The 23,337-nt window shown below is 38.5% G+C and overlaps 1 protein-coding gene across 4 annotated transcripts in view; it reads right to left on the bottom strand.

The window, feature by feature from the left end:
- LOC150080269 (uncharacterized) overlaps positions 1-23,337 on the bottom strand; it is a 604,576-nt gene that overhangs the window by 407,061 nt on the left and 174,178 nt on the right. For all 4 annotated transcript variants that reach the window (XM_090381639.1, XM_090381640.1, XM_090381641.1 and 1 more), the window contains one exon: positions 21,627-21,728. In XM_090381639.1, coding sequence (XP_090237765.1) covers positions 21,627-21,728 — 102 coding nt within the window. The remainder of the gene's footprint in view (positions 1-21,626; positions 21,729-23,337) is intronic.

Below are 23,337 nucleotides of genomic sequence, written 5' to 3'. Positions count from 1 at the left end.
GATAGATCAATTGCAGAGGTTTGTCCAGTTGGTAATTGTATGTGAGTGGGTGCGTCAGTATTAAGAACAGTAAGGTTTTGCTTGTCTAGAAAAGTTTCAATTAGGCGGCCATGTGTATCTAATTTTGTTGATCCCTATAAGGGATGGTGGCTATTGAAATCACCCAACAGACAGACAGGGGGTGGTAATTGTATTAGCAGATTTTCCAGATCTTGGTAAGAGAAGGTATGACTTGGTGGGAGATAGACTGATGCTAGTGTTAACGCAATCTGAGTTATCAAACGTACGGCAACAACTTCAATATCAGTTTGCAAAACAATTTGTTTGGTTGGGATCTTTGAGCTAACAAAGATGGCCACGCCTCCACGGGCAGCATTTGAAGTATTACGATCTTGTCAATAGTTCTTTATGTTGGTGGAAATTTGAGGAGTTAGATAGGTTTCCTGTAGACAGAAACCAACTGGAGAGTAGCGGTTAATTAAGACTTGAATATCATTAAGGTTGCTACGAAGTCCTCTGCAATTCCATTGTAGAATATAAGGCATTACTGGTGTTTAGTAGAAGAAGCTGTATCTGACTGTTTTTTTAATGTGGCTGGCTTGTGACGTTCAGGCTTTGGTTTGTCTTTTTTGGAGAAGAATGGTCGACCGGTGTCCATTTCTTCTTCCGCATGAATTTCTAAGATAGGTTCTTCTTGTCTAGATGAGTCGAGTGTATCCATAGATGTTTCTTGGATATTCTTTTTTAAATGTGAGCTCCGATTATTCGATGTAGAAGCAATCACTGTGGGAGGAGAAGATGTTGCTGGTACTGCAAGTGCAGTATTATTTGCCTGGTTCAACTGCTTAGGGATATTGGACTGTTGCTGGGAGAGAACAGCCCGAGCCCAGTCAGAGATTGAAGTGTTTGAAGTTACTGTAACATCGGTTTGGGTGCCCACTGATTGATAATTTTGCGCAATACTGGCGTATGTACGCTTAGTCATACTGGGAGCAATTACTTTCCTCGCTTCTTGAAAACTTACTTTATTTTCAATCTTATATTTAACGATTTTCTTTTCAGTTTTCCATCTGTCACATGTCCTTGAGTAGGCTGGATGGTTTCCTTTACAATTGGGGCAAGTCATTTCTTTTGCCAAGCAGTCGCTTTGGTCGGCGGACCCGCAATTAGGACAAATCTGGTTTCCTCTGCACGTCGTTTGAGAGTGGCCATACTTCTGGCACTTAAAACATCTCAATGGGTTAGGAATATATGGTCTAATGCGGCAGAGTAGGTAGCCTGCTTTTATCAATGGTGGTAGATTTGGCGTGTTAAAAGTTAGAATAATATTCCTGGTAGGTGTGAGTATATTTTCTCTTTTCACCATAATTCTTTTCACGGCAGTGACATTTTGATCTTGAAGCTCTTGTGTTATCTCCTCCTCCATGACATTCAATAGATCCCAGCTGGATATAACACCCTTAGATGTATTTAGGGTAGCATGGGGAGAAACCTTTACTGGAATTCCAGCAAAGCTTGTAAGTTTTAGCAGTTTCTCTGAATGTCTACTGTTCACTGTTTCCAATAGAAGGTCGCCTGATTGTAATCTCTTGACTGTCTTAGGAGATCCTGCCAAACTTTTCAGGTGTTTCTGGATAAGGAATGGAGAGAGCTTACTTAGAGGCTGATCTGCAAGAGAGTGCATTATAAGAAATGCAGGACAATTTGTCACTGAGGAAGTGGTTTTCAACCTCTTGGGTTGCGACGTGTTATGATCAGGGTCTAACTCTAGCCGAGAGCTTGTCGGCTCTAGAGGCGGAAATGTATTTTGGTCCATGCTTGCTCCTTTTGGCCCTTGGCAGATTAGCTTTTCTGCCAAGATTTCCAGCCCCGCCACGGGGAGGCAGGAGCAGTGCCCGGTGTGACCAAGCGTAAAGTAGTAAGTGTTAGTAAAAGAAATATGAGAAATAAAGAAAGGTAGCTTTTCTTTCTTGCTCTGTACAAGTACTTTTGTAACAGTAGCTGATATTAAATAAATAAATTTCTTAACGGCAGGAACTTAATAGAATTCTAAATCGCTTTTGGATAATTACACTTTAAGCACAGAGAAAACGCTCGATCACAATCGCTTGGCACCCGGGGCCGCAATATAATATACAATTTACATTATTTTTTACAATTTATTAATTAATTTTAATTTATATATACATAAATAAAAATGATAATAACTAGTTGTACCCGGGGTAACATACGTCATCTTTCTTATTATGGCATAAATAGTTTAAATAGTTTAATCTAGATCCTTCAGTCTTCACCAATCTTGTTTAGCAGTGATATAATTCTACAGCAGTCACCTGTGGGACATATGCATATGTCTCTATTTGCAGGTGGTTCCCCGCATTCTCCAACAAATAATGCAGCAACCTCCGCTTTGGATGTAGGTGCATTATATCCATCTTATCTAAGTCCAGGTCTTCTATAAATGCCATGTGCACATTCATTGTTGGATTGGCCTAGGTTATTTTATGCATTTGTTTATATGACTCAGCAAATGGGTTAACTTGTCGCAGCATCTCATCCAATTGTTGCATTACTTCGCCCATACACCCTTGGTTTGATTGTTTTTCAAGCCATTTTGTTGTTGCTTCAGCAGAATCAAAAATATAAAGTTGTCCACATCCTGGCTTATTTGCCTCATTGGATATAGCGGTGAGACCAAATGGTAAATCTAGCCGTGTATTCTAAAACAGTATGGACCATTTCCAGGTGATGATTTAATGTCTGTACCCATTGATGAGAACACCATTGCTGAGTTGCACTCTCATATATGTTCTCTGTAGTTATTTGCTTCACGTGTATCCCCTGTAAGCAGCTCTCGTAATAGAGTGTCTCAGACAGTGGGTCAAGTGAAACCTTTCCACATGACAGCATTTAGTGTATTTACTCAATGTGTTTAACTCGTGTCCCCAATATCTTGCATTACAATACTCTCAGTTGTAACACATATTTCCTATGTCATGCTCTTCCACATTAATTACAGCTTGTTGATTATTCGTTGTTTTTTTGTTTTGTTATTTGGTTTTTAGGAGCATTAGCAACTAAGGCCATATGCTCCGGGAATATGCGGTGGTCATTCCCTGACCTTTCCGCATCCTCCGTATTTGGTAGTGACGGGCTCGAATCCCGGTCTAATCAAGAAGCGTGTGCTACGCACTGCTGCTCCTTCCCACCTGGCTACAGAGGCGCCTTGATCATTCACATCCGGTACTTCTATTTGATTAGTCACATGGCATTTCGCCCGTCTTTTCATTTCCCATTTTGCTTCTCTTTCTTCAATGTTTTCTGTCTGTCTTCGTAGTGTTTCGTTTTCTCTTAGTCTATTAGATCTCTTCTCTAATGTTTCATTAGCATTTCTTCTACATTTTCTCAAAGTTCTTACACATTGTTGAGCCATTTTTACATTTCTTAGAACAGTTTATTAAAATTGAAGACAGAAAAAATAAACAAACATCAATACCTTTCAGGCATAGGTTGTTTTTCTTCAGTCGAAAAATGTTAGTAAAAAAATTAATAAAGAATGCCCGGTATGGCGGTCATGCAAGGTGAACCTCATGAACGAGTGCTGGCAACAATTAGCAGTTGGAAAATTTGGGCAGCATACCTAAGTGTTTTATATACAAAAATTTCCAGATTTCTACTGGTCAAAAACCTTAGGTCTGCTTGGGTCAAAATGACCCAGTAAATTAAACTCAACATTGAGCCATCATTTATGAATATTTCTTCATGCTGTCCTCCCACGCCACCTTCTTCCCTGGTTAGAAATATTATCTAGTTCACAAATCCTAAAATTGGTTTTAATAATCACAGTAGTGATTTTTGTAAAATAAAAATCCAATTTATCCAATTATCGACCAAGATGAATGAAGTGCCCAATGAATTACTGAAGGGACACAGATAACATAGCAGTGTTATCCGAGATAAAGAAGAAGGGATGTGGTGAGAAGTATATGGGGAAAATACATCCATTTTTGGAGTGGAATTGATAAAAGTATGAGAGCAAAAGCAGAAGTATCAATTGTCATACATAAAAGACTAAGACAGAAGTTGGTGACATATAAATGAAAGGGTTATAGTGGTAGAACTGGTGATATAAGGGAGAGAAATTGCGATAACTGGTACAGCTGCCCTAACTAATGACAAATCAGGTGGAGAGAAAGTTAAGTTTTGGGACACACAGAGAGAGACTATGGAATCTGTACCAAGAAGAAAGGAAGTTTTCGTGATGGGAGATATGAATGCTAGGATAAAACAGAAAGATCAAAATTGAGTGGTAAGAAGATTTGGAGGAGAAGTAAGAAATGACAATGGTAATCAATTAATAAAGTTATGCGGGCAATTCGATTTTAAAATCAATAACACATTTTTTCAGCATAAAAATATTCACAAATTTCCATGGACTCAAACAACTAAGCAATATAGATCCATATTAATTATGACATATCAAAACAAATAAGTTCAGTTTTATTAAATGATGTCAGAGTGTATAGAGGATTTGACTGCAGATCAGACCATTATCTTGTCAGAGCAAAAACCTTTTGGCATTGGACACAGACAGATACAGTACAACAAAGAGAGGTAAAGGAAGAAAAGGATATGATAAAAAAATTAAATATTGAGTTGCTCCATGATGAAAGTATAAGAACTCTATATGGAGAGTTTTTATAAGAACTCCACAGAGAGTTCTTATATTGTCATTAATAGGATTCATAAATTCCAAGAATGGACCACGAAATAGATTCTCTGGTCCTTGAGGTTGTAACAGACATTCTCTCAGATAGGCCAGACAATCTGTTCTTGCTACCTGGGAGTCTAAAACACTGATGGAACTGATATTTGGGTAACATTCGAGTCAAGTGGACCCCATTTCGATGAAGTCCAGATGATCTGTAACAAACCAAATACTCTGCTTGCACCTTCATAATGATGGGACTGTTAGTAATTCTGGGTATAACCTCCATGCACAAGTACACTGTGGGTGACCACCCAGGTGTGAACCTGGGTGGTCACCCACAGTGACTTTCTCTCCAGTCCAACTTTCCTAACAGTGAGGTAATTTTCCTTAGTGATTTTAATGTTCACAACTCCAGCTGGCTTCCGTTTACTAGTCACACCAACCAAGCTGGCCGAATTGCTGAGGCTTTTGCAATTACTAATGACCTCACACAGATTGTTCAATTACCTACCACAATATTAGACAATCCTAACCATACAGCCGACATGCTTGATCTTTTTCTCACAAACAACCCTTCTAAGTATATGGTCAAAGTGAGCGGTCTTTAGCAACTTGGTGATTGTCTCTTCTCCAATGGAGCCTTTACCTCATGGCTATTTCCAACCTCATATTGTTTTCCATTACAACAATGCAAAATGGGATGACCTGCGAGATGTCTTTTCTTATTTTCCTTGGTCATATTACTGTTTCAAAACTTCTGATGTCAACATTTGCTCAGATCGTGTCAGTGATATTATTCTTTTAGAAATTAAATTCTTTATTCCACACTCCATTTTAAAATCTCGTCCTTTATCTAAACCTTGGTTTTCCAATAAATGTGCTAAGGCAGTTCAAGAGAAGAACGTTGCATATAGTAACTGGCTTGTGTCTAATTCTTCAGTTTCATTTTCTGCCTACACCAAAGCTCGCAACAATTGAAAAACAGTTATTAATCATTCAAAACTAGATTTTGAACAGGCTAAGAGTAGAAAACTTGCTTCCTGCCCTAATGGTAGCCGAGCATTCTAGTCTCTTGCCAAAGCTATTGGCCGCAGCTTTTGCCCATCTCTGCTCCCAACTCTGTCAAAAACAGATTGTTCTGTTGTCACTTCAACCAAGGATAAAGCTGACCTGCTAGCATTCCATTTTTCTTCCAACTTTTGTATTAATGATCTTGGTAAAACACCTCCCGCCATTCTCAACACACTCCATTCAATGCCTCCTATGGTATTCCGTCAAAAGGATGTCAGAAGGATTTTGAGGAATCTTGATGCTAAGAAAAGTCCAGGTCCTGATGGTATTTCTCCACTTGTTCTCAAAACCTGTGCTCCTGAACTTACTCCTGTTCTTTGCCACCTTTTTTCACTTTCATATTCCAAAGTTGTTTTTCCTTCTGCTTGGAAATTTGCTCATATCCAGCCAGTTCCTAAAAAGGTTGACAAATCCCTCCCATCCAATTTTTGTGCCATTGCAATTACTTCTACTCTTCCTAAAGTAATGGAGAAATCAATTAACCGCCAACTCAAACTACCTAGAAACCTTCTGTCTGATCAACAATTGCCAGTATGGATTCCATCAGTGCCGATCCACTGGTGATATTCTGGCTTGTGTTAAAGACAAATTCAATGGAAAAGTTTGCTGAAACACAAGCAGTTGCTCTTGACATCTCAAAGGCTTTCGACTGTTTGGCATAAAGGTCTTCTAAACAAGCTTCCATCTCATGGTTTGCCAAATGTTTGTTCTAATTGGTAATCCAGTTTTCTCTCTGATCACTCACTGAGGGTGATGGTAGATGGTTCTCTGTCTAACTTCTCCACTAATGCTGGTATCCCCCAAGGTTGGTTCAGTTCTTTTCCCCATTCTTTTCCTCTTGTATATTAATGACCTTCTTCAATTGACTGGAAATCTTATCCATAGTTTTGCTGATGATAGCACATTGCATTCCACTTTCCAATTTGAGAAACCTTGCCCTGCTCAATCAGCATCAACTTCCCAAATATCCACTACCAATTCCTTAAATGCCGATCTCCAGTGGGGCAAAGACAACTTAGTTGATTTCAATCCTTCTAAAACTCAAACTTGTCTTATATCTCACAAAAAGGATTCTTCTTCTGCTCCTATGCTTATCTTTGGTGACACTCCGATTTCTAGGCAAAATGATATATCTCTTTTGGGGATTATCCTGACTTCTAATCTCTCTTACCACAAGCACGTTACAAATATTGCTTCCTCTGCATCTAAAAAACTTGGTTTTCTCTTTCGTTCTCAGCGTTACTTTTCTTCCAAACGGCTGTTCACACTGTAAAAATCACAAATCTGCCCTACCTTGGAATATTGTTCTCACATCTGGGTTGGTGTCCCCAAAACCTCTCTCAAGCTTCTAGATTCCATTCAGAAGAGGACAGGTAGGTTAATTAAAGATTCCTCTCTAACAGAGTCTCTGCACTCGCTGTCTCATAGACGTAATGTTTCTGCTGCATGCCTTTTCTACAGATACTTCCACGGGCACTAATCTGAATTGGCTTCTCTCTCTCTCTCTCTCTTCCCACTAATTCCCACTCTCTCTTTCAAAACAGTCCAAACACGTGCCGCTACCCGACAACATCCATTTACTGTCCAACTTCAAACTCGCAGAACGAACTTTTCATCTTTCTTGGTTATTCATTCAACTGCCGTTTTCTGGAACAAGATATTCCCTTCATACGTATTTCCTGAAAATTTACAGTCTACAGAAGTTCAAATCTAATGTCAACAAATATCTCCTTTAGTCTTCTCAACCCCCAACCCAAGCATGGTATAAGTACTATAGGTTCTAATACCTCTTGTGTTCGGGGTTTTCAAAAAAAAAAAAAAAAAAAAAAATTAGTTTTGAAAGAAGCACAATAGCATTTATGAATATCTGGAATATCTAAAAACAAAACATAAAAAAAAAGTAGCACAGGAGGTACTGAGTTACAAAAGATTAGAGACGATTGTGGATACATATGCACATCTCTAGTCCATGGGGACCTCCCCTTAATCTAAGGTTGCTCTCATAATTACGGCTAAGGGTTTGCTAACTTTCCTCGCTGCCTCTTTCAATATAACTAGATTGATTCAATCCACCCCTGATGCTTTTTTTATGTATAGCTTCAACAATTTCTCCTCCAATTTGCTCTCAGTTATTACAAAATCACTTAGCTCCCTGTTAGAGTTTGATAAAACGTCTGGCATTCCCCGCCTTGAATAACTCCTCATGTGTAAATGTAGATGCAAAATACTCATTCAGTTTATCAGCTACTTGAGCAGGATCATCAAAGTCGAACCATCTATATTAAGTGGACCAATCTGATTCATCCCCTTCCTTCTACAGTTTATATATGTAAAGAAGTCTTTGTTGTCTTTCTTTGCCAAGGATTTCTCGTAATCAGCCTTCACTTGCCTAACCTCCTTTGTGACTTGATTATAGACTAGCTCATATCTGCCATAGGCTTCTGGTTCACCTGCTAATTTATATGCATCCCACGTATTTTTCATATTGACCTGCCCCAAGTCCCATTAGATCATCTGACATCCATTTAGGCCTAAATCTTGAACAGTATTTCTTAGTTGTTATGAAAAGCCTAGTAGCTTCCAAGATTAATTCCCTGAAAGCCTCCCTCAGAATTCACTGAGGAACTCCCTATATAATTCACTGTTTTTAACTAACAGGTCAAAAACTGAATTCAAAAACTGCCTGAGACCACTGTAGTAACCTTTACGAAAACAAAAACCCTTCCCTTTACCCTTGATGGTAGTTACATCTTTAAGTACATCCCACATCATTAGACTGTGATCACTGTATAACCTAGTGGTTCCTTTATCTGCAAATTTCTAATGCATTAGTCATTACTGCAGATAACCAGATTAAGAGTATTACCCCCACTGGTTGCCCATCAAACCTGTTGCTGTAGAAAACATTCCTCCAGTAAATTCACAAAAGTCTTGCTAGTGTGCGAGTGACCAACACACAAATTCCAGTCAGTATCTGGTAAGTTAAAATCCCCCATTACACGACATTCTGATTTACTGGCCGACTCTTATTTCTCAGCAGAATTGTTTGTTGTACTCAGAGTCATTACGCCTATAACACACCCCGCTCTCATTTTCCCTTTCCCAGTGTTTATGTCAAACCAAACTGACTCAACATTGCATTGTCCACCCGTCAACTGGATGCACTTCCTTAGATTCTGTGTTTCTTAACTAACAGCACAGCCCCCTCCTCCATTCCTACCCTGTCTATCCTTTCTGTACACAGTCTACTCCCCAAATTCCAATTATTCACTGATTATATCTATGTGACACCATGTCTCTGATATCCCAACAATATCTGCCTTTGATACCTTGATCAGTACTTCAAATTCAAAAAATTTATTTACTATACTTCTAGCATTGGTGTATATGCAAATATACATGCACCTGTTCTTACTCTTAGCTACCTTAACACAGTCAACGTATTTACTCGTTCCATGATGACTCCCAGCAGCTCTTGAAATCCCCAGCAACTTGCTCTCTAGACTGCTGCTCATTACAATAGAAGCAGTGCAAGAATTGCTTTCGCTTCTGCCTGCAGCTACTGTTAATCTTTTAGTCTGTGAATCCCCCCCCCAAGCTAGCAGTTTTCCGACCCACTAACACTGCCTCAATAGCATCAGCAAATATTCTTGCACCCTTTCTATTTAAGTGCATCTCATCCCTGTAGAAGCAGTCTCTCCTGTTAACAAGCACAGAACATGCTGAAAAAAAATTCTACCCCATGAGCCTTGCACAATCTCTCCAGGGCCGAATTGATTGACAAAGCTCTCTCGTCGTATACTCCCTCCTATCGTGTCTGGGCAGAGAATTGCAGACACTTTCAAATTCAACCCTGGCTCGTGACTGTTTTTTAACATTGACCTGTACTTGTTAATTAAATCTGCAGATCTCTTACTCTTAAGGTCATTAGTGCCAACTTGTATACAATATCACCTTTTGTGCCCTTATGAGATAATATCTGCTCTACGTCATCAACGTTTGCCCCTGGCAGACATACCCTGTTTCATCTATCCTTTTTACACAATATATTCCCCATCTCCCTGACAATACAGTCACCAATAATAACTACTTCCTGTGGAACCAATGCATTCTGCCTTGGAGACTGCTGCTGTGGCGCCTGATGCACAGGAGTGAGCTCTGGCATTGAGTTAGGCAGCTGAGAGCTTTATGGGACCCTCTTATTAATTTCATCGAGGGCATCTACCCTACACTTCAAACTCTCATAGATGCCCATCAGAACACTAAGTTGGTGCCTAATTTTATCATAGTCACTGCACCTAGCACAAAAAAGACATTCACTTGGCTTGATCATGTCCTGTTCTAGACAGTTCTGCAAAAATTCCACATTTCGTACATTTTTTTTAGACTGATGCATTGTAGAATCCCACCTTCGGTTCTCCTCCAAGCCACAGCACTCTGATTAATCAATCTGTGGGCATTGCTTTGATTCATGATTCCATTTAAGCACAATCTGATTGACAATAAAATTTCATAAGATTAATAAATTCTACAGGGATGGGATACACTTAAATAGAAAGGGTGCAAGAATATTTGCTGATGCTATCGAGGCAGAGTTAGATGGGTCAAAAAACTGCAGGCTTTGGGGAGATACACCGACTAATAGATTAACAGTAGCCACTGGCAGAGGTAAAAGTGATTCTTGCACTACTTCTATTGAAATGCAATTGAGCAGCAGGCTGGAAAGCAAGGCAATGGGGATTTCCAGGACTGCTAGGAGTCATAGTGGAACAAGTAAATACATAGGCTGTGTTAAGGTAACTAAGAGTAGAAACAGGTGCATGTACACCAATGCTAGGAGTATAGTTAATAAATTCGATGAGCTTGAAGTGCTAGTCAAGACATCAAAGGCAGATACTGTTGGGATATCAGAGACATGGTGTCACACAGACATAAGCAATGCAGAACTGGAATTTAGGGAGTACAATGTGTACAGAAAGGATAGACAGGACGGAAAGGGAGGAGAGGTTATGCTGTTAGTTAAGAAACACAAAATCGAAGGAAGTGCATCCAATTGATGTTGGTGAACAATGCAATGTTGAGTCTGTTTGGTGTGAAATAAGCACTGGGAAAGGAAAAATGAGAGTAGGTGTGTGTTATAGGCCAAATGAATCTGATGAGTATAATGAGCAATTGTGCAGAGACATATTATTTTTATTTATTTATTTTTTTTTTGGTTTTTTAGTAGCATTAGCAACTAAGGCCATATTGCTCAGGGGATATGCGGTGGTGATTCGCTGACCTTTCCACATTCTCCGTATTTGGTGGTCACGGGCTCGAACCCCGGTCTAATTAAGAAACGTGTGCTACGCACTCCATACATGGACAACATTGTATTCCAACATTGTTCAAGCATTGGCAAATGTATACAATCTTATAGAAAATTAATGCCATAAGATTGTATGGCAATCTTATGCCATTAATTAATTAAGAATTATGGCAAATGTATACAATCTTACATTTGCCATAATACAGCTGGATTATGACCTCCCCATCTCTACAGGCTACTGTTTGATAAATCATCAATAGGACACCATGGACTTTTCTAGCCACCTATCTACACTGCTCAGAGAACTTCATATCTGTCCATATAATTCCCAGATCCCTTTCTTCTCTACTGTTTTTAATTCAACCCCACCATGTGCATGAGTATAACTGAATGATTCCCGAAACTACATCCCAAGCAGGCAAAGAGTGAGCTAAATTCCAGATATTATTACATCAGTATATTCACTTATGCATTACTACTTTCCTTGAATTGGCAGTAGTACATGCCACATTTCTTATTTTTGAAAACTGGGTGTAGTGCGTGTTTTTGATCTTTTGGATCACTAACTATGGAGAATACTAGAGATTCTAATACCATAAAAAAAAAAAAAAAATAGAAGTAAACTGCAGCAATTATCAATCTACTTTCAAGATGGAAGCCTCCTCAACGATTCATGTTCAGGTAAATGGACCATAATCTGCCATGCTCATCCAGCATATGTTAGCAGATCAACCGTATTTTGCAGTCAGGGGCTTGAACCCCAGTCTAATCAAAGAGCACGTGCCATTGTACTCCCACTCCTGACCACTTGGCTACGGAGGCCACTTCTAATACATTACGAATCAATTATTATCAATACCTCTTCATTGCCATACTTGTGACCAAATAATTTTTTAACTTTAATTAAAAAGCTCTTATAGCAGATCACAACTGGATAATTATTTTTATGTAAACAATATGTAGATGGAAAGATTTCAAAGTGACCATAGCTCAGTAACAATCTAACATTTATCTTTTTTATAACCATCCACTATTAATTTGTTTCTTTGTTTTTTAATAATAAAATCTGAAGAAGGGCTATTTTAAAAGGAAATTGACATCACCCTCCAAAAAAGTAACCAGAAACACTGGTTTCATACTGACATCAATGCCACTCATTTCAAAAGTGTGTTGGACCTCCCTCTGAGCACTATGATAGACTACAGCTATCCTCCTGGGTAGGCATTTTGTTTTGGCAGTTATACATGATTTCCTACACTACTTCTTACGATTTCCTTTAAAATGACAAAAATAGCTCCATAGTGCACTGTACACACTCAGGCAGCAGATGTTCTCCATTCATACTCTACACCCATTCTTGCCCATCTAATTGGAAAAAAAGTGTAATGAAATTCATCACTCTATAGAACCAATTTTCACTATTCTATGGACCAATAACAGCATTCACTGTACCATGAAAGGCAAGACCACTGGTGCCTCCGTAGCCAGGTGGGCAGGAGCAGCAGTGCATAGCACACGCTTCTTGATTAGACCGGAGTTCGAGCCCGTGACCACCAAATACGGAGGATGCGGAAAGGTCAGGGAATGACCACCGCCATATCCCCAGAGAAATATGGCCTTAGTTGCTGATGCTCCTAAAAACCAAATAACAAACAAACAGCAAGACCACTGATTATGGTTGGTGATATGTCTTATGCATTGCCTCTCCCATGAAAACTAACACTGTGGAGATCCATGTGTTTGTAGAGACCTCAACAGTCATCTGGGGACTGTCAAAGGCCCATTTAAATTGTTTTTATTTCCAAGGCCTAGTTAAACTCCTAGTTGGTGTTTTGCAGGGATGTCTGAGTACCCTTTGCCCACATGAAATGAGCTTCCATGGTGTCCCTGTGCATTGCCAGATGGGGATGGTATAGTATCAAATGCTTCTATTTCATGTTGAAATGAACATTTGACTATGGTAGTAGTAGTAGTAGTAGTAGTGGTGGTGGTGGTATATGATGCAAAAAAGCAAGTGTATTAGCTTATGAGGCATCAGCCAAAAAAAAAAAAAAAAAAAATTACAAAACAATCCCCTCTAAATATTTGTCCAGTTCCTCCTTAAATTTATTTAACCTATCAACTTCCACAACAACAGATGGAATTTTGTTCCAGCAATTAACCACCCTGGCTAAAAGGGTGGTTAATTGCTGGAAAAAAAGGGTGGTTAATTGCTGGCTAAAAGCAAATTTCCGCACATCTAATCTACATCTGTCCTTACTCAATTTCAATTTATGCCCCCTGAGGTTCGTAATGTGAACAAGTGGAAGAATCCCATCAGAATTCAGCGTGCTCAACCCATGATTGAGGTGTACGCCACTCAAGGCCTTATACACCTCAATCAGATCACTCGCAGGTGCTTAGTCTCCAGCTGCAGCAATTTGCAGAACTTCTATTAGAATAAGTAGTGACCTGGAGCAAGGGGTGTTGGGGGTTTCAGGGAAACTGAAAGGAAGGGGATGAATCTGATTGGTCCACTTCACATCAATGGTTCGACTGTTGATGATCCTGCTCAGATAGCAAACAAACTGAATGAGTATCTTGCATCTACATTCACACATAAGGAATTATTAAGGTTTCAAAATGGCAGAAGGTTATCAAATTGTAGCAGGATACTTAAAGATTTTATAATAACTGAGAGCAAAGTGGAGGAGAAATTGTTGAAGTTAAACTTAAGAAAAGCACCTGGGGTGGATGGGATCTATCCAGTTATATTAAAGGAGGCGGCAAAGCAACTAAGCAAACCCTTATCCATAATTATGAGAGCATCCCTGGACTCAGGGGAGGTTCCCACAGACTGGAGATGTGCAAATGTATCCCCAATACATAAAGGGCGATCGAACGGTGACACGAGTAATTACAGACCAGTTAGTTTAACTTCTGTTCCGGGTAAAATAATGGAAGGCAGTCATCCTGAAATAGGTGGGTATATGGGATGTGTTAGGGTAACTAGGAATAGGAGCATGTATGCTTGCATATATACCAATGCTAGAAGTATAGTAAATAAATTTGATGAATTTGAAGTGTTGGTCAAGACATCAAAGGCGGATATTGTTGGGATAGCAGAGACGTGGTGTCACACAGATATAAGGAATGGAATTTGGGGAATACAATGTGTACAGAAAGGATAGAAAGGGAGGAGGTGTTATGCTGTTAATTAAGAAAAACTTAAATCAAACGAAGTGCACCCAGTTGATACAGATGAACAGTGCACTGTTCAGTCAGTTTGGTGTGACATAAGCACTACGAAAGCAAAAATAGGAGAAGGAGTGTGTTATAGGCCTAATAACTCGAATGAGTACAATGAACAGTTATATAGAGAAACAGAGTGGGCCAGTATATCAGAATGTCTTATAATAGGGGATTTTAACTTCCCAGATATTGACTAGAACTTGTGGATTGGTCGCTCACACACTAGTCAGACTTTTGTGGATTTATTGGATGATTGTTTTCTGCAGCAGCATGTTCGAGACGCAAACAGAGAGAGTAATACTCTTGATCTGGTTATCAGCAGTGAGCATTCACGTACAGTGAAACTTCCCTTTAACGGACAGCCATGGGGAACGAAAATGTGTCCATTAGACAGAAGTGTCCGCTAACAAGAAGTCTGAGGGAGAAAAAAAAAAAAAGAAAAGAAAGAAAAATCGTTAAACGTTTAATGTAAAATTAAAATATATACAGATTTGAACAATATTTTTGTAAATAATATACAATTACATACACAAGAGATAAAGAAAAATCGTTAAACGTTTAATGTAAAATTAAATTAAATTATATACAGATTTTGCACAATATTTTTGTAAATAATATACATACAATTGTGCTATGCATATTATGACTTTATCTTAAGAAAAATGCATACAGTAATCACTTATTTTCTTCTGCACCTTCTTCTGGCTGATAATTTTGTTTTCAACATTTGTTTGGAGTGAAAAAACCATCGCAAGTCCTTCAGTATCTTCTTCAGCGGCGAAAAACATTTTTAAACAATTGATTTGTATGAGCGCTTCTTCTATTTTCATCGGTGGTTCGTCGTTAATATGTTCTTTGACAGAATGACCTCCTTCCATTTCTTCATCCTCATGAGGAACTTCTTGAAAAATATCGATGATAATGTCGTTGATATCTAGAGCACCATCTTCTGTAGTGAGGTTTGAGTCTATATCTTTGTAGCCAGGGTCACTTGTAGCGGAAGTATCGTGCATTATCAATAGATGTTGAAGTTCTTGTTCTTCTTGGTGCTCCACATTGCTGTTCACAACTTCAATTTTTGCGTTTGAGAAGCCAGACTTTACAAAACAGTTCACGACTGTTTGTTTTCTAATTGCGTTTACTGAAGAGGAAATCCATTGAATCGCAGCTAGGATGGTGATTTTCTTTGCAAGGTCACTCGCACATGTTACATCATTCATGTTTGCAATGGGATGTCTTAAAACACGTTTTCTGTAGTGAAGTTTAAATTTTTTTATTATCCCTTGATCCAAGGGCTGACACTCTGCAGATGTGTTTGGTGGCAGAAAAATGATTTGAATGTTGGACGATTCAATGTGTGGGTGAGATCCAGCATTATCCATGAAAAGAATAATTTTTCTGTTTTGACGAATCATGTTTTGGTTAAATTGACTTATCCATTCGCTCATGATATCTCGTGTCATCCACGCTTTTTTTATTAGACTTCCAGTCAACATCCAAAAGATTCAACTTTATGCCCTTGAAACAACGAGGATTTTGTGGGTTTCCTATAACAAGAGGTTGTTCAAAGTCTCCCAGTATATTTGTACACAATAGTACAGTCAAGCGTTGCTTAGAAATTTTTCCGCCCTGGCACTTTCGTTTTTTAGACTCATTGTGTTTTCAGGAAGAGCTTTAAAAAAACAACCGTTTCGTCACAGTTGTAAATATCCTTAGCTTCAAAATCACGACATAAATCTTCCAATTTGACGGTCCACTCTGTTACAACCCCAGTATCAACAGATCCACCTTCACCACTTACGGTTTTCCAAGAAATTTTATGCCGAGTTTTGAACTTGTCTAGCCATCCCACAGAAGCTTTGAACTCATTTACTCCCATAGATTTCACAACCTCCAAAGCCTTTTCCCTAATAATAGGCCCATTAATGGGAATTTTTTTAGCACGTGCGTGACAAATTTGAAGCCCAACAGTTTTCGAGAATGATTTTTGAACCTGATCATTTCTGTGTTGCCAAAATTGTTTTAGCAGTTCATTTTTTTTCTTTAGGTTGTCGCTTACCTGCGTCTTCCCGATTTTGAATTTTGCAGTGAGATTGCGAACACTATTTTTTTGCAGATCATACACATTAATGAGTTCGACTTGTAACAGAGAATAAAAATGCATGGGATGCATATAAATTATCAAGCGACTCAGAAGCCTATGGCAGATATAAGCTAGTCTGTAATCAGGTCACAAAGGAGGTTAGGCAGGCGAAGGCAGATTACGAGAAATCCTTGGCAAATGATGCTAAGAAAAACAGCAAGGATTTCTTTACTTATATAATCTCTAAAAGGAAGGGGATGAATCTGATTGGTCCACTTCACATCGATGGTTCGACTGTTGATGATCCTGCTCAGATAGCAAACAAACTGAATGAATATTTTGCATCTACATTCAACACATGAGGAATTATTAAGGTTTGAAAATGGCAGAAGGTTATCAAATTGTAGCAGGATATTTAATGATTTTGTAATAACTGAGAGCAAAGTGGAGGAGAAATTGTTGAAGTTAAAATTAAGAAAAGCACCTGGGGTGGATGGGATCTATCCAGTTATATTAAAGGAGGTATCCAGTTATATTAAAGGAGGCGGCAAAGCAACTAAGCAAACCCTTATCCATAATTATGATAGCATCCCTGGACTCAGAGGAGGTTCCCACAGACTGGACATGTACAAATGTATCCCCAATACATAAAGAGCGATCGAACGGTGACACGAGTACTTACAGACCAGTTAGTTTAACTTCTGTTCCGGGTAAAATAATAGAGTCACTGGTTAAAGATGCATTGCAGGATCATCTAGACAAGACTGCAGCAATAATTCAGAAACAGCATGTGATTGTTAAGGGAAAGTCTTGTCTGACAAATTTGATAGGATATTACGATGTGGTTACAAAGGAACTGGATGCAAAAAATGATTTGGATTTCAGGAAAGCTTTTGACAGTGTTGCGCATGAAAGACTATTGTACAAATTGGAGCAGAATGGTATTACGGGTAAGTTGCTACAATGGATAAAAGGATGGTTAAGTGGGAGAAGACAGAGGGTGATAATCAATGGGTGCTGCTCTTCATGGACTAATGTTATTAGTGGAGTCCCACAGGGTTCGTTGTTGGGTCCACTGTTGTTTTGTATATTTATCAATGATATTGATGAAGGTATATCAGGCTTAATGTCGAAGTTTGCAGATGATACAAAGATTGGCAGGGTTGTTAATGACAGTAATGGCAGTGTGCTACTGCAACAGGATCTAGATAATTTGGGCAGGTGGGCTAAGAAGTGGCAACTGAAGTTTAACCTTGACAAATGCAAAGTACTGCATATGGGTAGAAGTAACCCAAGAGAAACGTACCAACTGTGTGGTACTACACTTAAGGTGGTAGAAAATGAAAAAGACCTGGGAGTAATTGTGCAGGCAGATATGAAGTTTTCTGAGCAATGCAGACAGGCTGCCGGGGCAGGTCATGGGGTTTTGTCAATGATATATAGGAATTTTGCTAGCAGGGAAAAGGAGGTGATTATTCCTCTGTATAAGGCAATGGTCAGGCCACGCCTTGAGTACTGCGTACAGGTCTGGAGGCCTGATTTTAGGAAGGATGTAGATTTACTTGAGCGTGTACAGAGAAGGGCAACAAGATTGGTGAGGGGAATGAAGAGATACTCTTAGCAAGAAAGGCTTAAATTCTGCAAATTGCAGGGTATGGAGACTAAGCACCTGCGCGGTGATCTGATTGAGGGGTATAAGGCCTTGAATGGGTTGAGCACGTGAATTCTGATGGGATCCTTCCACTTGTTCAGATTATGAACCTATGGGGGCATAAATTCAAATTAAAAAAAACAGATGTAGAATAGATGTGCGGAAATTTGCCTTTAGCCAGCAGCTGGTTAATGGCTGGTACAAACTTCCATCTGCTGTTGTGGAAGTTGATAGGTTGAATAAATTTAAGGAGGAACTGGACAGGCATTTGGAGGGAATGATGTGATTTTTTTTTTTTTTTTTTTTTTGGATGATGCTGCATAAGCTCATACACATGCTTTTTTGCATCACATTGCTACTACTACTTAAGCCTCTCCTGGTAAGTGGATCCCTTCATTCCGCTCACCAATCTTGTGGCCCTTCTCTGTACACGCTCAAGCAAATCTACATCCTTCCCAAAATTAGGTCTCCATACCTGCACGCAGTACTCAAGGCATAGCCTGACCATTGCCTTATACAGAGGGACAATCACCTTCTTTTCCCTGCTAGCAAAATTCCTGTATATCATTGACAACACCCCATGACCTGCTCTGGCAGCCTGTCTGCATTGCTCAGAAAACTTCTTATCTGACTGCACAATTACTCCCAGATTTTTTTTCATTTTCTACCACCTTAAGTGTAGTACCACACAGTTGGTACGTTTCTCTGGGGTTACTTCTACCCATACGCAGTACTTTTCATTTTTCAATGTTAAACTTCAGTTGCCACTTCTCAGCCCATCTGCCCAAATTTTCTAGATCCTGTTGCAGTAGCACACTGCCATTACTGTCATTAACAACCCTGACAACCTTTGTATCATCCGCAAACTTCGATACTAAGTTAGATATACCTTCATCAATATCACTGATAAATATACAAAACAACAGTGGACCCAACACTGAACCCTGTGGGACTCCACTAATAACATTAGTCCATGAAGAGCAGTGCCCATTGATTGCCACCCTCTGTCTTCTCCTACTCAACCATCCTTTTATCCATTGTAGCAACTTACCCTTAATACCATTCTGCTCCAATTTGTACAGTATTCTTCTATGTGCAACACTCTCAAAAGCTTTCCTGAAATCCAAGTACTGTATATGATATCAAAATTATTTATTGCATCGGTTCCTTTGTAACCACATCATAATAACCAATCAAATTTGTCAGACAAGACTTTCCCTTAACAAACCCATTCTATGTCTGAATTACTGCTGCAGTCTTGCTAGATGATCCTGCAATGCATCTTTAACCAGTGACTCCATTATTTTACCCAGAACAGAAGTTAAACCAACTGGTCTGTAATTACTCATTTCACACTTGGATTCCCCCTTTGTGAAGTGAGGACACATTTGGACATCTCCAGTCCATGGGGACCTCCCCCGAGTCCAAGGATGCTTACTTGGACTCAGGGGATTACAAGGGTTTGCTTACTTCCTTTGTCACCTCCTTTAATATAACTGGATAGATTCCATCCACCACAGGTGCCTTTCTTATGTTTAACTTCAATTTCTCCTCCCCTTTTTTGTTCTCAGTTATTACAAAATCATTAAGCACCCTGCTACAATTTGATAACCTTCTGCCATTTTCAAACCTTAATAACTCCTCATGTGTGAATGGAGATGCAAAATACTCATTCAGTTTGTTTGCTATCTGAGCAGGATCATCAACAGTCGAACCATCAATATCAAGTGGACCAATCAGATTCATCCCCTTCCTTTTACAGTTTTTATAAGTAAAGAAATCCTTGCTGTTTTTCTTAGCATCCTTTGCCAAAGATTTCTCTTAATCTGCCTTTGCCTGCCTAACCTCCTTTATGACTTGCTTACAGACTAGCTTATATATATCATAGGTTTCTGTGTTGCCTGATAATTTATATGCATCCCACGCATTTTTTTCTTTGCCACGAGTCTCATTAGTTCATTTGACAACCATTTAGACCTAAACCTTGAACAATATTTCTTAATATTTATGAAACGTTTAGTAATTTCCACTATAAATTCTTTGAATGCTTCCCATTTTGAATTTGCTGTTGGTAACAACATCAGTTGGTACCACCGTATAGAATTTAAATACCGTCTCCGACCACCATAGTCGCCTTTACGAAAGCAAAAACCCTTCCCTTTACCCCTGATGGTAGTTACCTCTTTGAGTAAATCCCATTTCAGCACACTGTGATCACTACCACCTAGTGGTTCCTTTATCTGCATATTCTTATTGCATGAAGAATCACTACTGATAATCAGATCAAGAGTATTACTCCTGCTAGTTGCCTGACAAACCTGCTGATGTAGAAATCAATCAAGCAATAAATCCACAAAAGCCTTGCTAGTGTGTGAGCGACCAACCCACAAATTCCAGTCAATATCTGGGAAATTAAAATTCCCATTATAAGACTCTCTGATTTACTGGCCCAATCTATTTCCCTGTACAATTTCTTATTATGCTCATCAGAGTCATTAGGCCTATAACACACTCCTACTCTCAATTTTGATCTCCCACTACTTATGTCACACCAAACTGACTCGACACTGCACTGCTCAGCGATGTCGACTGGCTTCACTTCCTTGGATTTTATGTGTTTCTAAACTAATATAGCAAAACCCCTCCTCCCTTCCTATCCTGTCCATTCTTCCTGTACACATTGTACTCCCCAAATTCCAATTCTGCATTCCTTATATCTGTGTGACACCACGTCTCTGATGTCCCAACAATATCTCCCTTTGATGTTCTGAGAAATACCTCAAATTCATCAAATTTATTTACCAAACTCCTAGCATTGGTGTACATACAAGTATACATGCAACTGTTCCTATTCTTAGCTACCCTAACACAACCCATGTGTTTATTTGTACCGCCACAATGACTCCCAGCAGTTTTAAATACCCTGTATCTTGTTTTCTAGGCTGCTGCTCATTCCAATAGAAACAGTGCAAGAATCACTTTCACCTCTGCCAGTGGCTACTGTTAATCTATTAGTCCTTGTATCCCCCCCAAGCTAGCAGTTTTCCGACCCACCTAACACTGCCTCGTTTGCATCAGCAAATATTCTTGCACCCTTTCTATTTAAGTGTATCCCATCCCTGTAAAAGCAGTCTCTCCTGTTAACAAGTACAGACCAGACTGAAAAAAATTCTACCCCTTGAGCCTTGCACAATCTGCCTTCCTTTGTATTAGTCTGAATCATTTTTTTTTTTTTTTTTTTTATCTTCAAGGTCCAATGGACTTGAAATAGTTTTCAAGTATGAGGCCAGGGGCAACGGCACAATTTGCCTTATTGTTCTGCTGGTTAACTGCAATGAAACAAAATTGTTGGTATAGAGAACAGCTGATCTCTATGCTCATACAAAAAGTAAACAGCCATCACTTGAGAAATGGATGAAAATTATATTATTAATAAAATCTGGGAATAGTCAAGGGCCCAATTAAATTACTTCCAAGGCCTTACCTGGTATTCATTATATTTTTGCCCACCCCTTTAAAAGAATTAAACTAAAATATTTATAAAATGCCAAAAACATAATGTGTACATCACCTGGTTTACATGTGCATGCTCCAGTTACAGGATCACAAAGAGCACCATTATTACAAATGCAGTCTTGTTCACACATCGGTCCATATTTACCAACAGGGCATGCTGATATGAAATAGGACTATATATAAGTATCACTTCCATATATGAAAAACAATTATTACAACTACCTACCATTCTAGCTTTGAAAATTAAAGACAACATTTAATTTTATTTTCCATTCTCACATACACTGACAGTGGATTTATTAAAATATTTACATAAATTCACTCCCTTCTGTAATAATTTTCTGTAGTTTACTACTTTATTATTGCATCATAGATAATTAAATAAATAATAATAATAAATGCTTAAAATGAATTATACTAATACAGTAAACTGCAATTATAACACTCCCACTTATAGTACTAACCCAATTTTATCACTCTTTTCTTCTGATCTCATATTCAATTCTGTGAAGTGGTGTGAACTGGCCCCCAATGAGCAGAACTCTTTGGGGCCTGTCCCTTCAAAGGTGCTAAATGGAAGTTTACTGTATATGCATAAAGGTGAGTTAAATAATAATAAATGTAAAAAATGAATGAGTTATACAATAATTGCATAAAATGAATTAAATAACAAGTGATAAAAAATATGTTAGTAAATAATAAATGCATAAAAAATATGTTAGTAAATAAGAAATGCATAAATTATCTTATCACTACAGTAGGTTTCAATGGTTAGGCAAATAACAGAAAAAAAATCCATTCCATCCGGAACTTATGTGTAAATATAGGTTTGCGTGATAAATTCTGACCATTATGGTGATTGTAAAATGAAGTATCTCTTTTAACATTACTTAAAACTACACATTACACAGATATCAAAACTTTTCACCTCACTTCAAGAAATTATAATCAAGAAACTATTGGATCTCTCAATATGCAGATTAAAGAATACTGAAATATGTATGGATCCATTTCAAAGCCGCAAACAATCACTTTATAGATGAAAATGTAGGCAGAAATGTCAAAATTAATTAGAAAATTCATATTAAACATACAAGACTTCAAATAGGATACTTGTCCAAAACCTTGCAATTAAGTCCCTTTAAATGGCTATCCATAAACTAGTACTCTACTGTACATATCAGCAATTAGTTTATTTTCAGATATGAATTTTTCTGCCACTTGTTTTACATTAGTGTAGAGGGATTCGTTTATTTTATTAGCACTGCCATATTTTTCAGTTCCAGAGAATAAGAAGACGGCTCAAGGAGCCTTCTTATTCTCTGAGACTGAAAAATATCTGAATACTGTTAAAAGCTATTTTACAAGGGGCAGTAAATATTTACTGCCCCTTGTAAAAACAAGGCAATAAATATTTACCTCACCTAAAAATATTTCAGTTAGTGATTTGAAACTTGGCTGATAATTTCATCATGTAGACACCCTTCTAGAGTCATATTTTTCCCCATCTGTGGATAATCAGGATCTATCAGGCCTCTTGGATAGAACTCCTCCTTTGAGCAGAAAACCAGGTTTCAACTTCATCAATTACCTTCTCATCGGTCTGATATCCATAACCCTATAATGATTTCTTAATTTTAGAGAACAGGAAGAAGTTTGAAGGTGAAAAGCCAGAAGAATAAGGTGGGTACTGCCGATTTTCAAAGTGCATTGTGAAAGCAGCCTTGTGAGAGAAAATATGTATGGTTCCATTTCAAAGGATGAAA

This window comes from Mastigoproctus giganteus, chromosome 9 (genome assembly GCF_048544385.1).
Source record: "Mastigoproctus giganteus isolate SK-2022 chromosome 9, ASM4854438v1, whole genome shotgun sequence".
NCBI lineage: Eukaryota > Metazoa > Arthropoda > Arachnida > Uropygi > Thelyphonidae > Mastigoproctus > Mastigoproctus giganteus.
Note: the sequence above shows the minus strand (reverse complement) of the source record. Positions and strands in the feature narration are given on the sequence as shown.